The sequence below is a fragment of the Typopeltis vanoorti genome, chromosome 13, assembly GCF_054136105.1.
Source record: "Typopeltis vanoorti isolate ZY-2024b chromosome 13, IOZ_Tvanoo_1.0, whole genome shotgun sequence".
Taxonomy (NCBI): domain Eukaryota; kingdom Metazoa; phylum Arthropoda; class Arachnida; order Uropygi; family Thelyphonidae; genus Typopeltis; species Typopeltis vanoorti.
In genome coordinates, this window is record NC_143561.1 from 108,863,395 (window position 1) to 108,880,910 (window position 17,516).

The 17,516-nt window shown below is 35.9% G+C and overlaps 1 protein-coding gene across 3 annotated transcripts in view; it reads left to right on the forward strand.

Annotated features, from left to right (window-relative positions):
- Nucleotides 1–17,516, forward strand: part of LOC150100462 (integrin alpha-PS2-like) — a 511,813-nt gene that overhangs the window by 375,248 nt on the left and 119,049 nt on the right. For all 3 annotated transcript variants that reach the window (XR_016549302.1, XM_090403279.1, XM_090403280.1), the window contains exons 22-23: nucleotides 5,597–5,676; nucleotides 17,190–17,279. Coding sequence is in view for 2 of the 3 variants with exons in the window: in XM_090403279.1 (XP_090259405.1) it covers nucleotides 5,597–5,676; nucleotides 17,190–17,279 (170 nt within the window). In the remaining variant the exon portion in view is untranslated. The remainder of the gene's footprint in view (nucleotides 1–5,596; nucleotides 5,677–17,189; nucleotides 17,280–17,516) is intronic.

Consider the following 17,516-nt stretch of genomic DNA (forward strand, 5'->3'; position numbering starts at 1 on the left):
CATCCGTTGATTATTTACAAAAATTGATGCAAAATGTCTTACGTCTTAAATGTTTATAGCGAAAATGTTTACGACAAATTTTCTGGTCACGTTTTCTCTCATGCCTTTCTACTGTCTTTCTGCAGCCTGCCTTTCTAATTTTCAGTATTTCTCTTACTTTCTCTCTTCTTTCATAGAAGAGAGAAAGTAAGATTCAATTCAAGGGAAGTCTATTTTGTCTTAAATTACTGGTAAAATAACTTGTCAAGTGAAAATACGGAATAATTAATTTCTACTTGATATGTAAAAATATGTCTTGAGACACATTTTTGTATATGTATGAGGAAAATATATAAAATTATGATTCTTAATTAGCAAAGTTGATTATATAAAAATAATACATATATAACATTATTAAAACACTTAAGGAATTGAACAACGTAGTTAAGAATATAAATTAAATTATACTTTAATAAATACTTCCGATATTTCGGCAACGTCACGTTGCCATCTTCTAAAGGAACTTACAAAAAAAGGCATGTGCATGTAGGCACTACGACACAGTAACTGGGAATGAAATGATGAAGCTATCGTTCTCCTAAAAGTCCTGATGGTGCCCTCTAGCAGGCTAAGTAGGTGTTCTTGGCCGTTGGGCTGAAGGTCTGCTGATGTAAGCCTCCCAAATTTGGGGCAGTCACATACAACCAAATTTGTTGAGGTTTGGAGAATTTTTAGGGCTGAGGCTGATTCCATAAATAGTCTTTCGAATTTGTATTTGCTACGGTGTATTACTGTAGCTTTCTTCCACCGTATTCTGTGGTGTGTATCCAGAGCATGGTCTGCAAGATCAGAATGGATGTACTTGTGAAAACAGATGTAGTCCTTGTGTTCTCAGAAATTCTGATATTCACTGTTCCTGCCTGTTTGGCCAAAGTAAGATAGTTTACAACTGCAAGGGACCTGGTATACACCAGGTAGGTCTAGGGGAAGTGGTTGGTCTTTAGTGGAGTGGATAAGGGATGCCAATTTTCTGTAAGGTCTGTAACAGGAGGTCAGGTCATGTTTTTTTAAGATTTTGGTAATCTTTTTCGAGGTGCCTCGGATGTAGGGAATGGTGATGGATTTAGAGTAATCCTTGTTGTGGAGAGGCGGGGGGGGGGGGGGGGGGGGATCTGTGGTTTGTAGGTTCTAATATTTTCTGGATGTTTTGGGGGGATAGCCATTGGCTGAGAAAGTGTTGAGGATGGGATACAGGCAGATACATTCACCAACATTCCCCCCCCCCTCACAACAATATGGAGTGGTGAAAACACTATACAACAGGGCTAAACTAATCTGTTCAAACGACTTGGCCCTAAACACTGAACTAAATCACATCCTCAACTGCTTAGTGTGAGTGCCGGCATGTGCATGTCATTGTTTTGTAATTCTCGAAGACAGCAATGTAACATTGCCAAAATGTAGGTAGTTATTAAAGTTTTTATAATTAATAATTTGGATTTAGGTTGTCATTTCCTAAAAAAATAGAATTGCTCTGATGAGTTATGTGGAAAAAGTACTTATGACATTAACAGATAGAATTATTAAATTCTTGATGATATTCAGAGATGACTACCACACCAGAAATTACCTATATAGTCAAGAGATGCCAATTGGATGGGGGGGGGGGAATAGAAAGAGGAAGGAAGGAAGAAAAGGAAAGGAGAGGAATGTAGCAAGATTACTGATTAGAGGAAAGGATTGAGAGAATGAAGAATTTAGTATAATTGGGGTGATTTTTTTTTTTTTTTCTGTCTCCCTCAAACAAAATGTTATAAACCAATGGTATGGTACTGTGGGAAAGACGAGGATTTTTTTCATCGTTTTTTATTTTTGTTTATTTTGTATATTAGACTGCTTTTTAGACCAAACATGGAACCTTTTCAAACCACTTCAGCCTCCAATCAGCAGAGCAGTGGTCTCACACCACACAGTGAAAATTCATCTAACACTCTAAAAGCATTCATGTCCATGTGGCATTTGAACCCATAGAGCACTTTTTCTAAATTCTGAATGTAATATTTAATGTTTGTTACTTTGTTGATGGAAATGATAGCGAGAATCTGTTGTCCTTGAACAGCTTTGAAACCATGGGTTGAATAGAATTGTTCGATATATGTATATAGGTGAATCTATTGTTAGTCAGGATCTGGAAGTTAAGGGTTTTTAAATATCTTAATTATACTTAATTCACTTAGAAGTCTTTCTAGTTAATTTTATTATTTGACAGTAAACTCACTTTGTAGTGTTTGGGAAGTGTCCACTGGAATGTAGTTGCCAAATCTGTAGTCGCTTTGGTTATAACCTAAAATACTACCAGAATCACTCTTAAGCACTTTTATTTATGAGCAATTGAACATTATGATCTATGTTCATTAATTGCAGATATGAAAGTGCTTAAGAGTGATTCTGGTAGTATTTTGGGTCTGTATTTTATATATATATATATATATATATATATATATATATATATATATATATATATAATGAAACTGATGATAATCTGCTGTCCTTGCACAGCTCTGGACAAACAACCAATGATTGCTAGAACTGTTTGATATCTGTATATAAAGGAATCTAATGTTTATGCTCTTTTCTCTCTCCTCCATTGTTCTATTGCCTTTCTATTATTATTATTATTTGTGACACCTCCAAGGAGTCCAAAGACTCATTGCTGGATGACACCCACTGCACAGTTCTCCGTCTCCACCACTACCGAACCTCTACTACCAATCAACCATGTCAGCGCCATCTCCCACCCACCACCACAAGTATTTTTTTGTCTGTAAATTGTTTGTGTTCTGAAGGGCCGATTTGTCTGTATGCAGGATGAAAAACCCGAGTTTCTGGGAGAAAAAACCCTGCTACCTTGGTATGAGATTGGCTAACTCACCTTCAATTGAAAAAGTCCATATAAAGATACCTCCCATCACGACAGGAATCGCACTCAGGCCTTTTCCAATCGAAGGGCGCAATGTACCGTCATTCTTCCAATTGCGCTACGGTGGCACTACCCTGGAAGTCCTAAAAAGGACCAATTCTTTACCCTTCCTCGTTCCTCCACCATATTACCTTTCCCAACTACTGTAGCATAAACTTGAAATACTTTGCATGACCCAAACACTAGATAAATGCTACTCTTCCTCTCTCTTTTACCAAATATTTTACTTTTTGCTTCTTTTTTACTTATTTTGATTCTTTCTTTCCCTTCCCCCCTTCCTCCTTCCATAATTGTTTTCTTTCAGTTGAATTTTTTGCTCTTTCCTTTTGTTGTCTTGAGGTTCTTCTCTCAGGGTTTCTTACTTAAATCTTCTTTATTCCAGTATACCAACTGAAATAGTCTCTTTATAAGCCAGTTTTCTTTATCCTAAAGTTATCTGACTTAATTTGCTGTCCTGGTTGGCCAAGTGGTTAGCATATCTGCTCTCCAGCCAAAAGGCTGTGGGTTCGAATCCCACTGTGGGCATGGATGTTTGTGATTGTCTGTAAAAATACTAGTGGTGATGGTTGGCAGTAGATGCCGTTGGTATAAATGATGAAAGTAGTTGCAGCTGGTGGAGACGGAGAGTTATAGAGTGGGTGCCCTCTTTCGATGAGTCTTTGGACTCCCTGGAGGTGTTACATAATAATAATAATTGGTGCTACTTTCAACTTCAAGCATCCCATAGATTGGCTATCATCTGTTTATCTTTCCATATTTCTAAATAAACCTTAGTATATGTATTGATACTTAATATTTATTCACTTTTTAGTGCAATTTTGTTAAATTCTAACCTTATATTATGTCTCTATTTATACTCAGGTATTCCTGATTTTATTGCTAAAATCTTTTTGTAACATGACATTATAAATAGGAAACCATTACCATTTTTAAAGAAACTTCATAAATATTTTTAGTATTACTCATTATTGGTAATTAGTTTACGGAATTAACAACGCAAATAAAGTATATTAATTAAAGGTAACTTTAATGAATCACTTCTATATTTCGGCAACGTCACATTGCCATCTTCAGGAACATAAAGATATGGTATGTGCACTCAGGAACTAACACAAAGCAAATGAGGAAGAAAGCAAGAAACTAATATTGTTCCTAAAGTCCTAATGGTGCCCTCTTGCGGACTAATTTGGTAGTCTTGGCAGTTGGGCTGTAGTTCTCATAATGAAAGTCTCCCAAATTTGGGACAGTTTCATGCACCCAAATTTGTTGAGGTTAGGAACGTTTTTTAGAGCTGCTGAAGATTCTTTGAATAATCTTTCGTATTTAAACTTGCCGCGATGAATTATTTTTGTTTTCTTCCAACGAATTTTATGGTGGGTATCTAAGGTATCTGCTCAGATGACAAGGCCCTGACTATTGAACTAAACCACATCCTCAACACTTTCTTAGCCAATGGCTATAACCCCAAAAAAATCCAAAAAATACTAAAACCTGTAAACCACAACCCCCCTCCACAATAAAGATTACACCAAGTCTATCACCATCCCCTACATCCAGGGCACCTCTGAAAAAATAACCAATATCCTCAAAAAATATGACCTTACTTCCTGTTACATACCATACAAAAAGTTGGCATCCCTTATCTGCTCTACCAAAGACCAACCACTTCCCCTAGACCTACCTGGTGTATACCAGGTCCCTTGCAGCTGCAAATTGTCCTACTTTGGCCAAACAGGCAGAACAACAGATATCAGGATTTCAGAACACCAAGACTACATCTGGTTTCACCAGTACAGCTGCTCTGGGCTGGCAGACCATGCCTTAGATACCCACCATAAAATTCGTTGGAAGAAAACAAAAATAATTCATCGCGGCAAGTTTAAATACGAAAGATTATTCAAAGAATCTTCAGCAGCTCTAAAAAACGTTCGTAACCTCAACAAATTTGGGTGCATGAAACTGCCCCAAATTTGGGAGACTTTCATTATGAGAACTTCAGCCCAACTGCCAAGACTACCAAATTAGCCTGCAAGAGGGCACCATTAGGACTTTAGGAACAATATTAGTTTCTTGCTTTCTTCCTCATTTGCTTTGTGTTAGTTCCTGAGTGCACATACCATATCTTTATGTTCCTGAAGATGGCAATGTGACGTTGCCGAAATATAGAAGTGATTCATTAAAGTTACCTTTAATTAATATACTTCATTTGCGTTGTTAATTCCGTAAACTAATTACCAGTTATGTCTAACCAACGTATAAGCCTTGCTACTACTCATTACATTGTACAAACAATCAAAAAACTTTCCTGTGCACTGTTTACAGTTTAAAACATTTTCTGAAACTCTTTACTGCACATTTTTTTACATTTTGTTCCATCTTCTAGATGAGTTTATCTATTACTTGACTTCCTGTTTCATGTTCTGTTTATCTATGCTTTCTTTAATGAATTTGCTATTCCTTCATATTCCATTACATTGTAATTATATAAGATGTTTTTGCCATTGTTAGAAGGAAATTATTTTTCTCATTAACAGTAATTCTGATGCATAATTTAATCTTATATATTTTCTTTACAAATGGCAATCTTATTTCTTTAGAAATAATGTAAGTGAAATAACTTTTTTTTTAATTCTCTAGTTGAATTTCAGGATTATTCTAGCACCATCAAGACAAGTCAATACCGTATCAAATTTAGCATTTACATTTGCTGTTAATAGGTAAGTTTTCATTTTATTTTCCAAACTGATAATGAATATTGCCACTCATGGATGGAAAGAAAGTAATTGGCATAAAATAAAGAGTGCATGACTGCTATGAAGCAAGGGAGTGCATGTGTAGTGAGTGCAGTTATTGAGATGATACTCTTGAAAGTTAGCAGTGTTGATGTTCTTTAGAAAATGTTTGATGATGATCTTAATCTGGTTAATAGGTGATTCCATTTTTGTAGACTCATCCCAGTTGCCTTATAATAACTATTCTAGGCTTATGCCTTTTCAGTAGGTATTTTCATGGATATGGTTATCTGGAACTGGTCATTATCATTCCTCTATGCATAGAGAAGCACAAGAAGCTGTTGATCAACATCCATACATAGTTCAGTTTAAAAATTAGTGAACCAACTTCCATCCTCTTCTTTCATTCTGTCTGTCTGTATCTGTTTTTTGGAACAGCCATTCTTATACTGTTTTTCCCAAGGACTACAACCACCAACTGTTTTTATCAAAGTTTCTTTTTTATCCTTCACCACTTGTCCACACACTGATGTGCTACAGACCTTGTAGAGAAGCTTGGGTGTTGTAATACTGTTAAAAAGAGATGAATTATATCCAACAAAAAAAAAAAAAAAAATTATGCAAAGATGTTTACGAGTGCATTTCTAGATGATAATTCTACTTACCAAATTATAGATTGAGACCCCACTATGTCTCAAAAGAAAAACGTTCTTGCTCTAATCAGAAATGAATTAAAACCTATTCATGTTAAACCAACCTGTATTTATGAGAACCCTAAAATTCATATATCCAATATGCCTTATGCCCTATGATAGTATCGACAGTCCCACTTACAAATTTGGCTGGCAGTTAGTTTAGTCACTTGCTTCTCTCAAAAGTAGCACCTCTACTTTTATAAAAGAAAATGCTGTTCATTTCAATTCTTCAGTAAAAAATTGTGTCCTTAAAAACTCAAACATAATGGTTAGTTTTGATATCACATCTTTATTAATTTACCACTAATAGATATTCTTGATGTAATAAAGGAACTCTCCCCTCCTTTGGCCATATGGCAAATACATCACTTATTTAGCATTTCAAGAGCAAAGAATTTTACTTAGTTACTTTCAAACCTTTAATCTGCCTCTGCTAAATAGATGGGTTCCATGAAACTTCACCAAAAACAGTTAATCGAAAGGCAGTTTACTGAATAGTAATTCATCGAATGGCAGTTCATTGAAAAAGCAATTTGTTGAATAACAATTCATTGAACAAAAATTTGATGAATGGCAATTCATCAGAAATGTAATTTATTGAATAAACTATTCACCTAACCACAGTTCATCGCATGACAATTCGTCGCAAATTCAATTGATCAAAAAATCAATTCGTGGAAATGTTTTGATGAATTCTTTCATAATTCATCAGAAAAGTAATTTCTTGCAAACTATTGTTCAAACATGTTCAGTAACAATAAATAATATTACTCAAGATAAACACAACATATGTAAGTAGTCAGTGAGACAATAATTATTTTGTTGTAGTTGAGAACACTTTTTCTGTAAGTATACCTACTGCTTCATTGTGTTCATAGTGATTTATCTCTAGATAGCAAATTTTGTTCTAACCAATTTTTTCACAATAATCAGATTGAAATCAAATGGCAATTTTAATATAGACTTAACCATAAAATTTCATTAAATTTCATCCAGTCAGAACATAACTAATAATATCATTTTGAAGCTTCTTTATCACTTTCATTATGACATTCTTTACAAAAATGTCATAATGAAAGTGATCCAGTTGGGACTAAACTGCATAGAGTTGTTGTAATATATAATTCCTGCATGTTTTTTTCCTTTGTTGTCCCAAATATAGTTGAACTGAATACTGGAACTGTTCAAGAAATTTTTGTAAAAATTTTAAAGACCAAATCTGAGTAAAATTTATCCTATATAACTGGCGTACGTGCACACGTGCATGGAAATCACATACTAACACTGTTAATAATAATAATGGAGACTTCCTAGTTCAGTCAGTACAGTGGTTAAATTCACCCAGAACTTTTTTATGCACCGGACCTGGAACAATTTTCTGTTTTGTTACTTTTCTCCTTTTACAGTAATTAAGCCTAATGCAGAACATACAGCAATGGCAGGTTATTAAGGCATGCACATGATTGGTGCAGTATTAACAAAAGATCGCGCAACTGAAAGATAAAACCATGGCCGACAATTGAGTTTAAATGCTAACTCTCTTCAACCAAATTCCATATGTGAAACTGCCATAAAAACATTCACTATATATATATATATATATATATATATATATATTTCTTAGTTTTAACACGTTTATGAATTTTAACATGTTCGGTTGAATTTTATTGCTGCTTTGGGGCAGGCAACTCGCACATCTAATAACAATAGTTTTTGGTTAGATACTGTATTTGTCAGTGCAACATTGGTTTTGCTTGAGTATATACAGCATAGTTTCTGTATGAGGGGACATGAGATTCATTAATTAGTGTCGTTTTTATCCCAGTTCTCTAATTGCACTGTTTGCTGAGAAATATATTACACATACTACTCATACCTTATTCACTGACATAATAAAAGTACTTGTTTTTCTTGCCTCTGTGGTATAGTGGCTGTTGGGGAAGGCGTATTGTTTACCACTGCAAGTGAGTTACTATTGCCCAACGTGAACATATTTAAGCTTTTTTTCATGTGCAAGGTATGTGCGAAACTTTTTAATTTCTTTTTTTGAAAAGTAAAATTGGGTGCAAGTTATATGCAAGGGCGACTTATATTCGAGTAAGTATTTATTTCAACAATGGATAAGTACATTGGTACCTTCTTTAAATGGAAAAACAGCTCGGATGAAAGTGATAATACAAAATGAGTTTGTAATGACAGTTTGCATGTAGTTTCTGAAGAGAACGAGGTCTGTAATGAATCCACAGAAACACAGAATTCCCATTAGTTGCAACGATAATATTAATACACTTGAAAGGAAAGATTTGCTGACTTGCTGGACACTTGACCAGTAGATTCCATTCAAAAGTAAATACAATTGGTTATTTTGTAGGAACATTTTTCTGTTTTGTGACTTTTCTTCCTTTACGGTAATTATGCCTACATTATTATGTTATTATTCAACAATTGTTTCAATTTTGAATGTGTATATAAAGTCAATATCAACAGTTGCCTGATTAGGAACATGTGATGAAAGGGACAGGGAGGTTTGGAGCTTCCCCAAATAGCATTCAAAGGTGAATACAGTTGGTTATTTTGTATAGGGCCCCGGAACTTATTCGTTTAGAATTTAACCACTGAGTCAGTATAAACAAAGCCCTTCAGTTGAAGTAAGTTTTTCCACTTGTTTATACTATAAATTAAAGATACCAAGAAATTATATTCTTGGTTTAATCCTTTATTTAAGTGTAAGCAAAAAAGTTTGCACCTGAACTATTTTCAGGACTGGGGCAACCCATATAAAGAACTTAATGACTTCATATCACTTACCTTAGTATCTCATAATGCAAAGCACATATCCTTATGGACATGTATAATGCTATGTATTATGGGAAGAGTCACTGCCCAGACCGATTTCAACCTTTATTGAGGTCTCATCAGTGGGAGCCAATCCCAGAGGTGATACTCAGCACGCAGAATGTTACTGCTTCAATGGGTGAAGCAGAATGTTTTTTATATTCCCTGCTGTCTGATATCTATTGATAGATACAATGAAAGGAAAAAATTTTATGAGTTAATAGCTTGCCCTGTGTGAGGGCATGGAGGTTATGTATCTTCACTTAATATTAAGATGGCTTTAGGTCTTTTATGTTTGTAGAGGTCTGTTTCATTGTAGTTTGCAGTTTCTTGCATCAGTTCATTAGGGTGCATAGTTGTTTTCAAGAAGAACTTTGCTGCTAGAGAACATAAGAAAGAGTAGATATATGGGATATTTGTGTCCCAATGCATCTGAACATTTCTGATGAACCATGGAGCATTTATGATTCGTAAACGTTTGTTTTGTAATCGTTGAATTTAAGAATATTAGTATTGGAGGTATGGCTCCTAGCTGGAGAAGCATGTGTAATTATAGGATGCACCACCATCTATTAGAGAAGCAATTTGTTTCTGGTGTTTAATTTGCTGTTTTTGTTAATCAGGGGATAGAATTGAGCAATGGTTTTAGATACCTTTGCACATACAAGGGTGGTCTGAAAGGTTCTTGGCCTAACAATGAAAAAACGAATTTATAATATCAAAATTATTTTTATTTTTCAACATAATCTCCCTTAAGACTAATACATTTATTCCAGTGATGCTCCACCCCCATTATCTCATCCCTGTAGTGGTTCTCAGTAAGATCTGCAAATACCTCTCTACAGCTGCAATCATCTTTTGATTCGAAGAAAAAAAATGCTAGCCAGCGAGGAAGAGTTTGTTTTGAGAAGAAATTGAAGCCAGAGGAGCCAAATCTGGGGAATAGGGTGGATGTTCCAACAATTCATAGTGCAGATCCCTTAATTTTCTCATTGCCAAAACACCTTTGTGGGCATGTGCATTGTCCTGATGAAAGATGATTTTTTTTCTTCTGCAAACCAAGTCTTTTCATACAAATTTTTTCATCTAGTCTGTTTAAAAGATCGGAATGATATTCTCCCATTATTGTTTTACCCTTTTCAAGATAATTAATAAACAAAATGCCTTTAGCATCCCAAAACACCGATGTCATGACCTTTCCTGCTGATGGAACCAACTTTGTCTTCTTTGGCGCAAAACTTTGGCTTCTGTCCACTGTTTTGACTGCTGTTTGGATTCTGGTATGTAATGGTGAATCCAAGTCTCATCCATAGTATAAATAGATGCACAAAATCAGTTTTATTCTTGTTAAAATGCTCCAAGCACTGTTCAGAGATTTTCGTGCGAGTGCATTTTTGATCTGCTATGAGCATGTGCAGCGCCCATCATGCGCAAAGCTTTTTCATTTGCAATTCTTCACGCAGAATATATCCTAAATTTCTTTTGAAATGCCTATAGTTTCAGCAATTTCATGCACTTTGACTCACCAGTCATCCAATACCATATCGTGCACTTGATCAATGATTTCTGGTGTTGTTACACTTTTGGACGTCCTTCACATGGATCATCTTCAAGCCCATTTCTTAATTGTCGAAAACAAAGGAGAAGAGTGCCCATAAACGTTTATGAACTTCAAATGAATTTCTTTTGGCATTAAACCTTCTTTTACAAAGAATTTTATAACTGCATGATACTCAATTTTATCCATTTCAAGGGATACAGACAACACTTTTGTTTCAGGCAGCTATATAAAACAAACTACTTGATAGAATAACTTGCAATTTCACATGGATGCTTATGACAGATGTATCAACTTGGAAAAAAAAATCTTGCCAATAGTGTTGCCATCTATGGTCGAGGCCGAGAACTTTTCAGACCATCCTCGTATGATCTGAATATGGTTCTTGAAGTTTCATTTTTTGTCTAGGAGTACTCTGAGATATTTGGTTTCTGCTTGTCATGGAATTTTAGTATTAAACAGAAAGATGCCCCCTTTGGGAGATACTAATCTCCTAGTGAAGAGCACAACTATGTTCTTCTTGGGGTTGACTTGTAATCTGTAGTATGGCAGACCATTGTTCCAGTTTTAGAAGGTTTTCTTGCAGTTTTTTGGTTACAAGGCATGGTGAAGTGAATTAGCTAATACGGCAGAGTCATCTGCATAAAGGGTCATGATGGATGACATGGGGTTATGCAGAATATCTGCCATATAGGTTGAAAACAGAATCGGGGCCAGTATGGATCCTTGTGGAACCCCAGCTAAAATGCGATGTTGGGTTCAAATAGTTTAGTTTATGTCTGTCAGATATGATTTTATTAACAGTACCATTTTCAACAGAAAGTTAGCAATAATGAATTAAATAACAGTCCATAGTGCCAAATTTTGTCAAAAGATTTTGCAATGTATAGGAATGCAGCTCCAGTGTGTTGTTTCCAATTAAATCCTGTAGTGATATACTCAATCTATGTATTTATTGGGTGGTGCTATGATATTGGCGAAAATCAAGTTGTTCTTGTGGAATGATTTTTAGTTTGTCTACTGAATCTTGGAGTGTGGAGAGGAAAATCTTTTTCAGCAATTTTTCCTAGATGGGAACTAAAAGTGAACTGCATAGATAATGTCTTCAAATTCCATTGTGGCACTGTCTGGTTTACACCACATAACTATAGCGTTTTGAAAAGATTTCCTCTTGGTATCTTGTCAAGTGCCTTTCCCTGATCTATAAAACTTAAATATTGATCCTTGTTATATTCCAATATTTCTCAACTATTTATTTTAAAGTGAAAATTTGGTCCTGTTTGTCCTGAATCCAGTTTGTTTTCCTGTAAGCTTATCTTTCACAATTTTTCTCAGCTGTTTCTCAAGTATACTTGCATGAATGCTCTGGCTATGGGTTCGAATCCTGCTGTGGGCATGGATGTTTGCGATTGTTTGTGGAAATACAAGTGGTGGTGTTGGTCAGTAGGTGGTGTTGGTGTAGTTTGTGGATTGAGTGGTAGAGACAGTCTCAGAGTCTTCTGCCCTCACTCGATGAGTCTTTAGACTCCCTGACAGTGTCATGAAATAATAATAATAATAATAATAAATCTTACTGGGAACATTCAGTATGGAAATTCTTCTGTAATTCTCATATTCAGTTTTATTTCCCTTTTTATAGATTGGTACTGTTGAGAGCCCTACTCCAGTCATCTGTAATTTGTTTGTCTGACCATACCTTCTGAATTTTGCAACATAACTGTTGAAAGACTTTTATACCTCTATAATGGAGATGAAATTGTTGTGTTGAGTTTATATCCACAAAAATAGTTGTAATAAATGAATTATGGTTGGTTGAGAATGATATCTTGATTAGAATAGAAATGGAAGGATATGATGTTTGTCATGTTGATAAGAAAGGCAAAAAGGAGAGTGAATGATGATGATGATAGGTGCAAATTATGTCCATACAAAGCTGAGATATAAGGGGGAAAATGTGGATGTGGTTTTGAAGCATTATGGTGTGAGGTGGAGATTGAAATATTTGATAAGAGTGTTACTTCAAGCCAGGGAATGTGGAGGGTGGAGACAAAGAAGTAAATAGGTAACTTGCCTTAGTGAGCAAGTGAAGGGTGATTTCAGTCATGGCAGTATTGATTGGAATGAAGAGATAGCATCAGGGAATAAGGAGAATGAATTTCTCAAGTTCATAAGAAACAACAATCTTAGGCAATATGTAATGGAGGGCACACAAAGGTTAAGAGTCTTAGATCTGCTTATATCTTCAGAGGACATGCGGTTGTGAATGGAGTGTCTAATCTTACCTCAGTTGGTGAGAGTGAATGTGAAGTGATCACCTGGGATATACAGCCACAAGGCTGTATAACCCAGGTATAAAGAAGAAGAGAATAAAAGAAGCGATATAAAAGCTTGGGAGACATTTGGGAGCTATAGTATGGAAAAGGAGTTGAATGGAAAGGAGACAGATGCTGCTTTGGCACTGGTCAAGAGCTATTTAATAATTATTATTAATTAACTTAAAGAATTCACAACGTACACTAGAATATAAATTAATACAAAGCAAGACCACCAAAAACCAAGATATCCAATAGTGAATATAAAGCTGTGCAGGAAATGAAGAAAAACAAAGAAATGGTAATCACCAAAGTGGATAAGGGTAATGCCACTGTAGTACTCAACCATATGGACTACACAGGTAAGCTTAATGCTCTATTATTAGATCGGGCTACTTACCTCCCCATTGAATACAATCCCACCAACTCACAAATTAGAAAACTCCATAGGCTCCTTAAGAAGGTCATTTCTTGGCCTGTAAAAGTTATTAACAAATGAAAACCGTTTAACTCTATACCCCCCCCCCATTTATATGGACTCCCAAAAATACATAAAGATAATGTGCCATTACCTCCCATAGTGGATGGCATTGATTCCCCCCACATACAAATTAGCTAAACATTTGGCCAAAGCGCTCGCAGACTATGCTGGCAACACACCATCACACATCAAAAAACTCAGCCCACTTCAAAGCCAGCATAGAAGAACCTTATACTCCAACATACTGACATAATGGTCAGTTTTGACGTCTCCTCCTTATTCACAAATGTCCCACTCAAGGAAACCTTACGGCTAATCCAAGCTAAATTTCCTCCCGATATCTCAGCCCTATTTCAGTTCACAATAAACTCAGGCTATTTCGTTTGGCAGGGAAAATTCTACAAACAAATAGAGGGGACAGCCATGGGTTCACCACTCTCTCCACCCTTGGCCAATGTCTTTATGCAGACTTTTGAAGAGAAAGCCTTAAACTCTGCCCCCACAAAAACCGACCATATGTTTCACTATGTTGATGATATGTTCGCTATTTGGCCACATGGCTCTGATACACTCCTCTCCTTCTTAACACACTTAAACAACCAACACCCCAGAATCAAGTTCACCCTGGAAAAAGAGGAAAACAACAGCCTCCTTTTCCTAGACACACTAGTCACCTGCCAGCCTGATGGAACCTTGGTTTTCTCTGTTTATAGAAAACCCACCCATACAGGCAGATACATTCACCAACAATCCCCCCCCCACACACACACACACTTCACAATAATATGGAGTTAAGACACTATACAGCAGGGCTAAACGAATCTGTTCAAATGACAATCACAATCACATCCTCAACACTTTCTCAGTCAATGGCTACCCCCCCAAAAAAAATATTGAAACCAGTAAACCACAATTCTCCCCCTCCCCTTCACAACTTCATCACCATTCCCTACATCCAAGGCACCTCTGGAAAAAATTACCAAAATCTTAAAAAAACATGACTTGACCTCTTGTTATAAACCATATAGAAAATTGGCATCCCTTATCCTCTTCACTAAAGACCAACCACTTCCCCTAGATCAACCTGGTATATACTAGGTTACTTGCAGCTGTAAGCTGTCCTACTTTGGCCAAACAGGCAGGACAGTGAATTTCAGAATACAAGGACTACATCCATTTTCACCAGTATAGCCACTCTGGTCTTGCAGACCATGCTCTGGATACACGCCACAGAATACGGTGGAAGAAAGCCACAGTAATACACCGTAGCAAGTTCAAATTTGAAAGACTTTTCTTGAAATCAGCCTCAGCCCCAAGAAACATGCCAAACCTCAACAAAGTTGGTTGCATGAGACTGCCCCAAATTTGAGAGACTTACATCAGGAGACCTTCAGCCCAACAGCCAAGAATACCTACATAGCCCGCAAGGGGGCACCATCAGGACTTTTAGGAGAAACAATAGCTTCCTCGCTTCGTTTCTCATTTACTGTGTGTAGTGCCTGCGTGCACGTGTCTTTATTTTAAGTTCCTTTGAAGATGGCAACGTGACGTTGCCAAAATATTGGAAATATATATTAAAGTTTATTTAATTTATATTCTAGTGTATGTTGTGAATTCCTTAAGTTAATTAATAATCACGTATAATTGACGTATAAGCCTTTTTACGAGAATAGCTATTTAATAGTAGCTGTGTCTGAGTGTACTCCAAATGTGAAAAGGCTAAATAAAGTAAAAGTAAAATAGATGAATGAAGAGATTAAGCATTAAATCTGAAGAAAGCACTGTTTAGGCAGCACCACATGAGTGGTTGTAATAATAAGCCATGAAGAGTACAAGGGGCAGGCCAGGAATGCGACTCAGATGATAAAGACAGCAAAAGTGCAGTATGAGAAGAAATTAGCCAATCAAGCTCAGAAAAATCCTAATGAGTTTTTTTGATATGTGGCAAGTAGAACAAAAAATGACTACAGGAGGATAATGCTAGTTGATAATATCCTCTGCATTGGTTACCAATATGCGAGTGTCATCAACTAGCATTATCCTCCTGTAGTCATTTTTACTTTTACTTGCCACATATCAAAAAAATTCATTATGATTTTTCTTAGCTTGATTGGCTTTTTTCTCATACTGCACTTTTGCTGTCTTTACCATTTGAGTCACATTCCTGGCCTGCGCCTTGTACTCTTCATAGCTATTATTACAAACACTCATCTGATGAGTGTTTGTAATAATAGCCATGAAGCCTAAACATTGTCTTCTTCAGATTTAATGCTTAATCTCTTGACATGTTCAATGATCAGTTTATCAGAGTATTTGATCCTCGTGAAGGCTACATCATTAGAAGCTGCAGTGTAGAGGATATGGTGGAGAAGGGACCGATGATGAATGAGCAGGAAGTACGTGAGGAATTAAGTAAACTTGATGTTAACAAGGCAATAGGACTTGACAGTATATTGCCACAATATAATGGCACTTTTGACACACCTATTTAACATGCATCTTGCAACAGGGCAAGTTCCAAGGAATGGAAAGTGGGAAAGATTGTTCTGCTTCACAAAGTGGGTGGGGAAGAGATGGATGCTACAGATTATAGACCAAGCTATGGTCTGGAGTAATTGTTAAGGTGATAGAGAAGTTGGTGAGGACTGACATTCAGAAATGAGTTGATAATAGTAGTATTGTTTATGATGGTCAGCATGGGTTTGTTAGAGGGAAGGTCATGCTTTTGGAATCTGCTTATTCACTGAATAAAGGAGATGCACATACAGTGGTATACTTGGATTTTTCAAAGACCTTTGATAGACTACTACATGACATGCTGGTAGCTAAATTGAAACACATGGGATTAAATAACAAGACTAGTGAGTTGGATAGCTGATTCGCTGTCAGATAGATATCAGCAGGTTTTTATGGAGGAGTGGTATCCCAAAAGGAGGACTAGTCCAGAGGTTTACTCTGTCAGTGACAGGTCTATGGAAAGTCAAATGTGAGGATAGATTAAGGGACTACAGCTTGCAAAGCCTTGTGAAAGAAGAAGAGGGGATATGGAGACATAAGTTGGTGAGGGAATTACCAGATTAATGTGAAGATTTTTCAGAGTAGACGGAGGCAGTGGTAGAACTAGAGGCTATCCCTAGGAGCTATGTAAAGAGGGTGTGAGCAGGGGAGTGAGAAGCAAGTTCTTGGCATGGAAAGTGATTGGTGAGTTGAATGTGTTGCCTGAAAGTGTAGTGAGTGCAGAAATGTGAATGGGTTTAGCATATGGTTTCAATGATATTTTTATAAGAGAGAGAGAGTATGGGCCACCCGTGTTGAGTCTTTTGATTCCATGGAGATCAGATGTCAATTAAAATAATAGATGAAAATTCACATTCTTACCTAGTTTCATTAAATATGTATTTTTCAAATTGAAGTCACTTCAAAATTGTTTCAGCTTCTTGAAACAAACTATCATATTACTTGCTAAGATGTATACATTTTTAATTTTTTTTTTTAAATTTAATTTGGAAAACTTCATATTTTATCTTGAACCAAGTTCTGAAGGGACCGTTTGATTATTTCTTCTGAATGATTTTTTTTTTTTATTAATTAGAACAAAAATTTTGTTTATTATGTAGTACAAATGAAGAATTTGAAGAGAACAAGTTAGATAATTTTATGGAAATTCATCTTCCAGTCAGGGTAGAAGTCAACGTTACATTACATGGGTATGCCTTTTTTATATATATATATATAAATATTACAATTGAAAGACAGTATAACATCTTTATCATTAGCATGCCTCAGACTAATTGATAAGCCAGTTAAAATAGTGTATATATATATATGTGTGTATATATATATATATATATATGAATCAAAACTTCTAAAATTGCATAAATATTTGTGTTTCACAATGCCTTTATTTTTTTACAAACCTCCCACTCCCCTGAGTAGACATTTAG